At 42.6% G+C, this 12,140-nt stretch overlaps 1 protein-coding gene across 7 annotated transcripts in view; it reads right to left on the bottom strand.

The window, feature by feature from the left end:
• PCM1 (pericentriolar material 1) overlaps nt 1-9,451 on the bottom strand; it is a 90,951-nt gene extending 81,500 nt beyond the window's left edge. For 5 of the 7 annotated variants that reach the window (XM_045286824.1, XM_045286827.1, XM_045286828.1 and 2 more), the window contains exons 1-3: nt 9,281-9,439; nt 2,202-2,322; nt 390-632 (exon numbers count right to left, since the gene is read on the bottom strand). In XM_045286824.1, coding sequence (XP_045142759.1) covers nt 390-632; nt 2,202-2,297 — 339 coding nt within the window. In that variant the 5' untranslated portion in view covers nt 2,298-2,322; nt 9,281-9,439. Of the gene's footprint in view, nt 1-389; nt 633-2,201; nt 2,323-8,179; nt 8,255-9,280 lie in introns of those variants that run through there. The other 2 variants (XM_045286829.1, XM_045286825.1) reach the window with 2 other exon arrangements.
• Nucleotides 9,452-12,140: the final 2,689 nt, after the last annotated feature.

Below are 12,140 nucleotides of genomic sequence, written 5' to 3'. Positions count from 1 at the left end.
ATGCAAAAACAGTTTTAACCTAAACTGGAAAGAGATAACCCTAAGCCAATGAGAAATACACCACTGAACTGGATATTCCAATTTGCTTATATAATATTTTTCATTTCTAAAGTGAGTAATTTAGCTTCATAAATAAAAGCAATTACGGTTGTCAAATAACACAGAAGTTAAGAGTTCTGAAAAGCTTGTCTTTAGCACGTTAAGGAATTAGACCTCATTTCCCTCAAAAGAAAGTACAGCAGTACTGTCACCATGGATCAACCATTAAAATTCTTTCATATACACCAAATCTTTTCTACAAAGACTACACAGCTCAATTATTCTAAAGATACATTGCTTAACCTATTTCAAGTACTTCACAAATTTAATTTTTAAAATAAGTCACAAACCTGATCTAAATCACTGAAGTTTATTCGTTGTTTAAGTTTCTCCAATTCTGCCTGCTCTGGGACAGACATCTGAGTCATGTATCGACTGTGTGGGAACGTATGTGGAGTCTTTGTTCTTCGCCTTCCAACTCCTGGTGAGGATTCCGGAGAAATATCATTCGTTACCCTTTTACCACTTTCTACCAACTTTTTCTTATTCTTTTCTGATGACCTATTTGCCTTCTTTTGTGGGCCGCTCCAGTCCTTTAAAAAAAAAGAAAGAATTAATATAATCTCCACCAAAACAGGAAAATAATTTAGTAAGTTTTAAGAAAATTTGACCAATCTTAAAATTAAAACAGTAAAAAGTATGTTTCTTCCAATCTCTTATACTACTTACTCTACCCTATCCTGCTGTAGTGGAATGGAATTTCTTAATATAGCTCTTTTACCCAAATCTCTGTAACTCTTACCAAATGATTGGGTGAGACTATGCAAACAGGGTGTGTGCTAACACTAATAAAGGGGATAGGTAAGTTTTGGTTACTACCCACCTCCCAGGCTATAAGATGAGCCATCCTCGAAGCAGGATGAGAGAAGCAGCAGAGAGAAAAAGTGCAAAATCTTGGGAGACCATGTGCAAGATCGCTAACATGCTAGAGACTGCTGACACCAGATGCACCAAAGACTGTGGCATGGAGACTCAGAAGCAGTGCTGAGACTATGGGATACCTTCTCACTTTGACTCGAGACCATGGTACTATATAGCACAAGCAGGCTGGTTTCCTGGTGCATGAATGCAAAGGCCAAGGGACCCTATCTATGGCTGAGAGACTGAGGACTGGAGAGAAATTTGGTTGCTGGAAGAAGGCAGGTGTTGCTGTGGACCAATGAGTATATCCTTACTGTTTGCTGATCCTGACTTGTGGTAACCTATTAATTTCCCTAACATAATCCCTTAATTATGAATTCTGTGCAGTCACTACAATGACTCATCAAACCCAGCATAGATAATAGTGTCATGGGAGAAACTCTTGATGCCAGATAAAGGTAAAAAAGGCTGGAGTTGGAAGGCGTGTCTGACCTCGGCTTCGTGGATGCAGGAAGTCAGAGATGCCCAACTCTATTGCTATTTATTGTACTTTCCTGCAGATGACTAGGAGAAAAAAAATCAAGGCGTTCTACTCCCGTATAAAGAGTTACAGTCTCAGAAACCCACAGAAACAGTTCTACCTTGGCCTATAGGTTCACTACGTGTCAGAATCAACTCTATGGCAGTTTTTGTTTGTGTCTTTAAAAAAATAAATGGCTACAAATTGGGATAAGTGTATTTTAAAATTTCAAATTGGGAGTAAGAAACAAGTATCATATAACAGCAATCACTATTAAAATGTTGAGTGACTGCCAGTGCAAACCATGTACATTATGTGTTCAAGAGAGAAAGTTGGTCTGTGGACAGAAAGCTGTACTAAGCAGAAACACTAAGAAGCGAAGAGTAAAAGTAGTGAAAAAGCAACACCTGACAACTTTCCAGTACCTTTATCCAGCCCCTTCCTGAAATCCAGCTGTATTCCTTGACTTTAGTGTCCATAAAACACCTTTATAACTTTGTAATAAAGTTAGATTAAGTTAATCAACTTAATTTCTATACCTGGTATACAACTTGTCTTCAACTCATAAAATTAATACAGAGCCTATTGTTTCCTAATATTTTAATTAGGAAGGAAAAGGGGTTTATACCCACTCTCGGTGAGTTAAATTTGCCTAAATCAAGGGAAAGTCATGTTTAAAGTTCATAGCCAACTATACGCTGTCAATAATGAAATATCATACCATATTATTCAGACGGTCATCTACAAGTTCATTGCTCCAGTTTGGTAAATCTGGATTATTCATGTCTTCCTCAAAAGGACCTCCTCCTGTAGCCATACTGGCTTTTTATAGCAATTGATTTCTGCAAAAAACAAGTAAAAACTAAGCCTCAACACATAGAACAAAGTTCAATTTTTAAAATCATTCCATGAAGCTTAACCACATAAAATAATCGCTTAAAAGCTGGTTTTACAAGATAAAAAGCAGCACTCTCAACCTCATACCATAAACAAATTGATGTAGCAGTTGCAGGCATGTTAGGGGTAATGAGGCTGTAACACTGAGGTCTAAATCAAATTTGATTACCGACTTGCTCAAACCTTGCTCAGTTTAAAGTATCTTAAAGAGCACAGAAACTCAATTACATTTTTTAAAAATTGAGTAGCCATTGTGATGGGATGGGGGAAGGTAAACCTCATGTGCACTGGCCTGAGCAAAGCTGCCTTACCCAGTAGTAGCACCAAAATAATAAATTAATTAAAAATAGATAAATACGAAAATAATCAAATAGCTTTCAAAAACAGAACAGACAATAAGGGCAGAGAATACATAACGATAGGGAAATAATCTATATACATTTATTTATGTTAAGTATCAAGGTAGCAGATAGGCATTGGGTCTCGACTCAAATACTCCCTCAAAGCAAGAACACTTTGTTCTAATAACCTGGCATTCCATGATGCTCACCTTCCCAACACTATCACTGAAGACAAAATGGGTACATAAGCAAATGTGGTGAAGAAAGTGGATGGTGCCCAGTATAAAAATATATAGTGCCTGGAGTCTTTTTTTTTTTTTTTTAACGTTTTATTAGGGGCTCATACAACTGTTATCCCAATCCATACACACATCAATTGTGTAAAGCGCATTTGTACATCGTTTCTCAAAACATTTTCTCTCCATTGAAACCCCCGACATTAGGTCCTCATTTTTCCCCTCCCCCCTCCCGCATGAGCCCTTGATAGTTTACAAATGGGTATTTTGTCATATCTTGCCCTGTCCGACGTCTCCCTTCATCCACTTTTCGGTTGTCTGTCCCCCAGGGAGGAGGTCACACACAGTTCCATGTAATCGGTTCCCTCTTTCCTACCCATTCTTAAAGGCTTGAAGATAAACAAGCGACCATCTAGCTGAGAAGCAACAAAGTCCACATGGAAGAAGCACACCAGCCTGTGTGATCATTAGGTGTCGATGGGATCAGGTCTCAGGCATCAAAGACCCAGAACAAAAAATCTTATTAATGTGAATGAAGAGAACTGCAGAGCAGAGACCCAAAGCCCATCTGTAGACAATTAGACACCCCCTTATAGAAGGGTCACAAGGAAGACACGAGCCATTCAGGGTGCAGAATAGCACTGATAAAACATACAACTTTCCTCTAGTTCTTTAATGCTTCCCCCCCACCCCAACTATCATGACCCCAAATTAACCTTACAAATCCTGCTAGACCAGAGCATGTACACGGATACCGGTAAGAGCTGGAAACACAGGCAACTCAGGACAGATAAACCCCTCAGGGCCAATAATGAGAGTAGCGATACCAGGAGGGGAAGGGGAAGGTGGAGGGAGAAAGGGGAAACCAATCACAATGATCTACATATAACCCCTCTAAGGGGGATGGACAACAGAAATTGGGTGAATGGAGACATAGGTCAGTGTAAGACATGAAAATTTTAAAAATAAATTATCAAGGGTTCGTGAGGGAGGGAGGGGAAAAAATGAGGAGCTGATACCAAGGGCCCAAGTAGAAAGCAAATGTTTTGAGAATGATGATGGCAACAAATGTACAAATGTGCTTGACACAATGGATGGATATATGGATTGTGATAAGAGCTGTATGAACACTCAATAAAATAATTTAAAAAATAAAAAATTGATCCATGCCAAGAATAGGTAAAGAGTCAAGGACGGGAAAAATCTGAAAGAAATAAAGTATATGGTTAATATTTTTACTATATAAAGAAGTTTAATAAATCAAACTCCCAGAAAAATAATAAGGTGCAGTATAGCACCCACGAAACACACAATCATTCCTCGAATTCCTGAGAGATCGCCCCCTACTGCCCTCCAATGATCCAGTTCTATCTTAAAAATCTGGCTAGACCAGAGAACACACATTTGTACAGATAAGAGCTCTTGACACATGGAACTTAGGACAGATAAAACCCTCAGGAAAAGTAGTGGAAGTAGCGATATCATGAGGGTAGGGGGATGGTCCAGAAGAAGGAAGACGGAGAAAGGGGAAATCCATCACAAGGTTGGATATATAACCCACCCCTCACTCCCAAAAGGGATGAATAACAGAAATGTGGGTGAAAGGAGACAACGGACAGTGTACGATACGAAATAATGATAATATATAATTGATCAAAGGTTCACGAGGGTGAGAGAGGAGGGGGGAAAAAGAGGAGCTTATACCAAGTATAAAATGTTTTGGAAATGATGATGGCAACACATACAAATATGCTTGATACAACTGATGGAATGTTTTAAGAGCTGTAAGAGCCCCCAATAAAGTGATTAAAAAATAATAACTTGATATTATAAAAATTTTAGTAAAGCCCTCTGCAAATTAAAATACCAAAAATCACTGCCCTCAAATTGATTCTTACTCACAGCAACCTTATAGGGCAAAGTATAATTGTCCCATAGTTTCAAATGTTATCAATTTGAATAGAATCATACTGCTTGCTACATCTTTCTCTCATAGAGCAACAGGTGGGTCAGAACCATCCACCTTTGAATCAGTAGTCAAATACTTAAACCACTATACCACTCAACTCCTTGAAATTAAAAAATTACTAAGCTGGTAAATTTCATATAAATTACTTATAAACAAATCCTGATGACAGTAGAGGGATATACTGGAATTCTCATTCACTACAGTGAGAATAAGAACTGGTAAAAACCTATCTAGAGCATCACTGACAATACTGGTATCAAAAGCGAAAACTGGAGTTTTTTGACCTATTGATACCTAATCTAACAGCCTTAAATATGAGAAAATATATAATGAAGGAAGCTGCTTGTAATTCTGACAAATTGAACAGTAACTGTCGAACAGGATGCATACTAGAGACCTGGTGGCACAGTGACTTGAGGGTTTGGTTAACTCAAGGGTCAGGGGGTTCCTATGTTCCTTGAAAGTTCTAGGGGACAGTTCGACTCTGTCCTACATGGTCAGTATGAGTCAGAATGGACTCCATGGCAATCCATAGCCTCCAAAGTATAAAATGATAAAGGCTAGACAAGACAGCCTTTGGTGTATACCAGCAGTTCTCAACCTAGGGGTCGCAACCCCTTTGGGGGTTGAATGACCCTTTCACAGGGGTTTCCCGATTCATAAACAGTAACAAAATTATAGTTTTGAAGTAGCAATGAAAATCATTTTATGGTTGGAGGGGTCACCATAACATGAGGAACTGTATGAAAGGGTCACGGCATTAGGAAGGTTGGGAACCACTGGTGTATAACAAAAAAACCCTCCTATATAGACAAGACAAAAAGCAGTATGAAACTACACATATCTTGAAACTTTTAATCAGTTTTAAAAAAATACAGGCTACTAAAATGTTAGTATGAAAGCAATCCCATAGGTGTCGGAATGTGATTTTTCCTTTTTCCTCATTACTTTTACATACATATTTTATAGAAATACATGTAAGAATCATAAACAGAATTGATACCTATATATGAAATGTGAAAAGAAACATTTTACAACCGCTTCATCTAGGTGTGCACATAACTTATATTAAAGAATAAAACCTATTGCTGTCAAGTTGACCCTGACTCACGGTGTCAGCATAGAACTGCGCTCCATAGTGTTTCAATGTGGAGTTTGCTTTGAGCATCTAGTTACAGGCAATCACTTTGACAACTTCCAAAATAAGTTTCTTAAACAATTTTTAGATGTTATCTTAAAATGATTACTTAAAAGAATATTGATTACGCATACCCAGAAAACCAGGTTTCCATTCATTTTTTTCATCAACAATTTCTAAAGACAATTTTCAATGGCATCAGTTAGATTCCTCATATTGTGCCAAAGTTCTCGTTATTTGGTGTAATCATTAAAATCCTTTTAACTGCCCCCTCTCCTCTTCATCTATGCTATAGATTAACTGTCCATCTGGTGTCGTTTTCTAAAAGAACACAGTACTCAAGGATGACAATCTCTACATGTTGACCTAACTGGCTAGTTGGTTAAAAAGTGATTTCAGGGACTATTTTCGGCTCAAGGTTTAATCAGTATCTCAAGGAAACAATCTAGCAGATTCATCTGTCTCAAAGTGGTCCAGCTATTTGAAATCCTGGTATTTTCCTCCCTATCAGGATCCATCTATTGTGATTCTAATCAGACACATAGTAAATAAAGTCTTGTTTCAACCTAACCCCGCTGCCCTTAAGCTGATTCTAATTCACAGTGATCCCAGTAAACTGTAAATCTTCACAGGGGTGGAGAGCATCATCTTTCCACTGAGGAATGACTGGTGAACTGTCAACTTAACAGTTAGCTGTCCAAGGCTTACCCAACAGCACCTACCACCCCCTTCCTCAGGAGCACTGAAAAACTTCCTATATATCCTCGCATTCATTGCCCAACATTCCTTCTATTTCTCTGGCTGCAATAAAATCGCAATCTCCTCCGCCTTCCACTTCCATCCCTCCTAGAGCAATTCTCTAGAAAGATGCTACTCTTCCTACTTTGCCACGTTCAAGAAGATACCATTTGTAAATCATTCTTATTTAACTAATGCTTGACTTTCCTCTTTTAAACAATTAGCTAACAAACCTAAGATTCTCTCAATCCTGGGCACCATTTGCTGCCATCCATCACACAACACTCTTGAAGTTTTCTTGATAATTTAACAAATGGCTTGTGGTTTCACACTCTTCCTCATTCTAAGATTTACTTCAATTTCAACCGCCATATCATCATCTCTATTCCTAGACTGTTCCAGTCTAAATAATTTGTTCGAGATCCTTTCTCATATGGTAGTGTACACACTATCTCAAAGTGCACTTTCATTGCAAATCTCTCAAGTCCTCATTCCCACTGAACCTGCTCCTGGTCCTCTGGAGTATTTTTAGCTCTGTAATCATTCCTCTTCCTAAATCCATTTAGTCTCTTCTATCTTCCCTCACTTCCTTACTCAGATCCAAGAAAACCATTCCAAAAATGCCTTCCTTATATAAACCCATGACGTCCTCGCCTATATGCATTCTGTCAATTCACGATAACCTTCACTACCTTTTCCTGCTTCTATCAAATTGTGGGAAAAGTCGTAAAACAAAGACACTTCAGTCAAGCATTGGTATTTCTGACTAATCGACACCACAATGTCTTTTCCTACCATAATAGAAGAATTAATAATATATACAATATTGCCAAATTACCTGGTGAAGTAAACTAGTTTTTGTAGCACACACTGCTCCTTTCCTGCTCCACACTTCAAGTTACTTATGATTTCAAAGAGAAATCACTTTGGTAAATTTTGATCTACCAAATGTAAAGTGAATACTATACATATGAACTAAGTATGTTTCGAAAATCAGAAAAATGAAGGGGAAAACCAATTTAACAATATTGAACTCGAGTTTCCTAAAGCCTTTTGGAAAACCATGTACCATTCACAAAGGTTTAAGCCTCCCAAACGTCTAAGAGCCCACCACACAATAAAGTGTTATCCTCCCAAAAGTCTAAGAGCCCACCACACAATAAAGTGCTATCTTAATATCTACTTTGGAATAAAAAGATGTTACTCTATCATTTAAGATCCATGCCAAAGCTTACTCTATTCAACTTTCTGCCACTCAAAACTACTCGAGGTCTTTGTACATCGGAGGACGAAAAAGGGTATTTCGTGAGTGTTATGTAAAACGTATAAAAATAAACAGTATAATACAGTAATCTTATCACTACACATGCACAAGTTTACCTGCAGTTTAAATATGCAATATTCGAATGTATTTCTAGTGGCTCTCGTCGGCAGGACGGGAAAGAAGGGAGCAGGTGCACCTGAAGCTCTCACACCCCCTCCAGTAACCAGAGACTACCAAGAGGAGGAGGAGTTGGGAGAGCGGTTAAGCGGCGGGGGTGGGGGGCGGGATGTCAAACAGTCGGAGCGCCCAGAAAGCGCGCTTCTTTCAGCGCCCAAAAAACCCCCCTACACCACCGCCACAGACGTCAAAGCAGTCTAGAAAACCACCAACCAACCACTCAGGCACGGCCATCTTCGGAGGAGCCAGCCGCGAGCTCGGACGACCGGCCTCCCGAACGGGGCCTATCACCAAACAACTTCCGGCCAAGCCGTCACCAGCGCCCCGGGCCATTTGGCGTTTCGTCCCCGTCCCCGTCCCCCCGCCCAACTCCTGGCTGCTCCAACTGGACGCGCAGCGAGGGGAGGAGGCGTGTGCGCGCGCGCGTGCGCGGTGTTGTTACATTAACTTCCCTTCTCAAGGAGAAACAGCCTCCCCGGCCCCGTCGGCTCTGAGAACGCCCGAGACGGCCGAAATCACAGCACGGCCCAAACGCGAGCGGCGGGGCTTCTCGCCCGGCCCGCTCGAGAACCCCAAGTCCGGACGCAGGGGCCCCCACGGGGTGGAGTGGACCGGGTGGGAGAGAGGGAGGGCGGTGACCAGAGCCATAACTATGGCCTCTTCTCTGGAGAACTCGGCCCACACCCGAACCACCGCTCCGGCTCCGTTTCCTCCGCCCGCGATGGGGGTTTCCTAGAGCCCCCAAGACGCAGGGCGGCCTCTGGCTCGAGGCCGGGGGGCGGGGGGGCGAGGCCCGAAGGGGATTCTGCGGTCGCCAACGCGTCCCTAGATGCTCACCCGGGAGACGGCGAGTCGGCCCCAAGGGGAGGGCGGGCCGGCTGCCTGCCCTCAGGCTGGGAACGGAGCCGCAGGACGACCCCTGGAGCCCACAGAGGAGGCGTGAGCCCGAGCCCAGCAGGGTCAGGTGGCGGCGCGGCGACTCGCCCGCCCTACGGCGCGCCGCCGTCGGTTGCCAAGGGCCAGGGACGCGCAGGCATTACCTGTAAACGGAGCAGCCACTCCAGCCTAGGGCGGAAGAGCGGCCAGCCCCCCACGACCAGCCACCACGGCCCACCCTTTTGAGGCCGCAGCAGGGAAGCTCCACACGTCCCCCGGCTGCCTAGGGCCCAATGGCCGCCTTTTATACCCTAACTACACAGCGCCAACCGCCGCAGCCACCGCCATCTTAGGATCTCATTGTGGTGGGAGAAGAGGGGCGGGGGGACTGCAGAGGGGGCGACGCGCGGCGAGACGTGCGCCGTCTCCCCGGCAACGGCGGGGGCCAGAACTCGCTGGGGCGGGATCCGCAGCGCGAACGACGCTCTAGACGAGTCACGTGACCGGCCGAAGTCTGGCGTTACCTCAGCCTCTTGGCACTTTATCTTGGCTCGTTTGGATTACTCAGACAAGCAACCAGAGACTACATGTCCCATAATGCCCCTCGATCCCGTGCTGGAAGAACAGGTCGACCGTGAGGGCCGATCCTACAGATCCCAGCATGCCGTGTGCTCCCAAGCGCGGGTTTGAGGCCTGTGTGGAAGTGGATCCACGGCCACCGGAAAAGCCTAGTCGCTTTCTGGAAGCCCTGAGGCGTGTTCCTGTCCTTGGTTGGGATGTTAACCCCGACGTCGTCGGAAGGGGGAGAAAAGACCCGGATCACCTATTTCCCCTCACCAATGGATGAAAATCTAAGGAACTACGATCTCCTTCAGCCTCATAACATTTACGCATAAGAAAATAAATCCACGGGAGTGAAACCGTTTTTCAGAAGTCGTATAGCAGGCAGTGGGGGAAGTATAGCTGTTAACATTTAACATCATTTTGGATTAAGGGCTTATTTTTTCCTCAAAAACCAGGTGATTTTAATCAATTGTAAGGATTTGTCTCTGAAATCATCGTGTGCCGTGGATTCTGTTCCAACTCAGAAACACTATGGGCAGTTCATCTTTATGGAAAGTCGTTCATCTTTATGGAAGCTGCCACCCTTCTCTTGTACAGCGTTTCAGCTCCCGACCTTTCGGTTAACGTCCGGGCTCTGAAATCAGGTTCGGAGTGCCCTATACTACACTTTTTTCAGCAGCCCGTATGAAACTTAGCAAATGAACTTTTTGTTTAACCTAGTCAGGTACAATTCAGGTTCTCAACCTGAAAAAGTTGAAGGGCCCATCAGTTTTATTTGTATGTAAAGGCATTTTATTTTTCACATAGGACAAGTTTTAATAATGAGAGGTTTTCCTCATGATTGGACACATGGGACTTATCAGGAAAGAGGACTACTAGTCCCTTGAAAGTTCAGGATTCCATTCAGAGTGAGGAGTTGGAGTGTGATGTAAATAAAGGCTGTGGTGCTCAGAGCACAGAGCAACCAACTACAAGCAACCATCTTCATGGTAGTACTAGGCCCCATCCTAATTCTACCACACAATAAGATCGTGAGATGCTTTGGGGGCCTCGAGTACTTTATCTGTAATATTAAGGGTAGGATTGAAAATATTGCCTACTATCGAGGGATTCTATTTAAAAATATTAAGTTCCAGGCACAGTGTGAAGCACTTCATCTGCCATTTTCTTCCTTCACACAACTAGCCCAAAGAGGTTGCCATCCCATTTTACAAATGAAAGGCTAAAAAAATATTCACAAAATTCTAACCTCTCCGAGTTGTAGAGCCAGTTTTACTGCCAGGTCTAGCTGAGTGCTTAATCTTGGACAAACTTTTAAAATAAATAATGTGTGGGGAGAAGCACTGGCATGTGGTAAAGCCCACTGCCTTCGAGCCAATTCCTAATTATATGTGAGTCATCTAGCGGCCCTATGTTGTTTTCAGCGGCACTTCCTCTGAAGTGGTCAGCCCATTCGTTCTTCATTGTTCTTAATCTGGAAGCTCTGTTGAAACCTGTTCACTTTGGGTGACCCTCTTGGCATTTGAAATAGCGTTGACATAGCTTCCAGCATCACAACAATTTACAAGCCACCACAGTATGACCGACTGACATGTTGTTAGGTGCTGTCAAGTTGATTCTAGCTCAATAGCCCTGTGTCCGACAGCATGAAACACTGCCAGCTCCTGTGCCATTCTCTCAATTGTTCTTAACATCTGAACCCTCCCATGCAGACGCTACGGTAATCCATCTTCCCAAGTTCTCTTTTAGAATATTCTGGCTATACTTCTTCCAAGACAGATTTGTTTGTTGTTTTGGCAGTCCATGATACATTCAATATTTTTCATCAACACTATAATTCAAATGCATTCATATAGGACAAGGTAGGTCCTTAGGTTTATGAAGACTAACTCTTTATGGGAGTAAAAAGCCTCATCTTTCTCCTGATGTGATCTCTAGTGGAATAGAAATAAATGGTCACCTAATGGCACAGTTAGGATGCTAATCACAAGCTGACCAGTTTGAACCATCAGCTGCTCCATGAGAGAAAGATGAGGCTGTTCGCTTCTGTAGGTCACTATGAGGCAGCATCAAATCTATGCAATAAGTTTAGAGTTTTTGAGAAACATTGTCTAACAGTTATTGTTGTTTCAGTAGAATTCTCACTATGCATGCAGGGAACCGAATTCTGTTCTTATCCAAGGTACCTATGGGCTGTGTTAGGTTGACTAAAGAAACAAATCCAGTGACACTCATATATGAAAGAGCTTTATATCAAGGAGTAATTATATATCAAGAAAGGATCCCAGACCAGTCCAACTCAAGTTCATAAGTCCTTCAGGTTCATACAGCTACATGCAATGATGCAGAATGCAGATCACAGGTAATCGATGCAGTCACCAGGTCAGTGGAAACACACAAGGCAACTCTCAGGATGGCCAGCAAACAGGAAGATGAAGGCAGAGAGAAGGTTGGGGGAGG

Source organism: Echinops telfairi, unplaced genomic scaffold, assembly GCF_000313985.2.
Source record: "Echinops telfairi isolate 266 unplaced genomic scaffold, ASM31398v2 ScPeMD7_9;HRSCAF=40, whole genome shotgun sequence".
Lineage (NCBI taxonomy): Eukaryota > Metazoa > Chordata > Mammalia > Afrosoricida > Tenrecidae > Echinops > Echinops telfairi.
The sequence above is the reverse complement of the archived record's forward strand: the minus strand, read 5'-3'. Positions and strand labels throughout refer to the sequence as shown.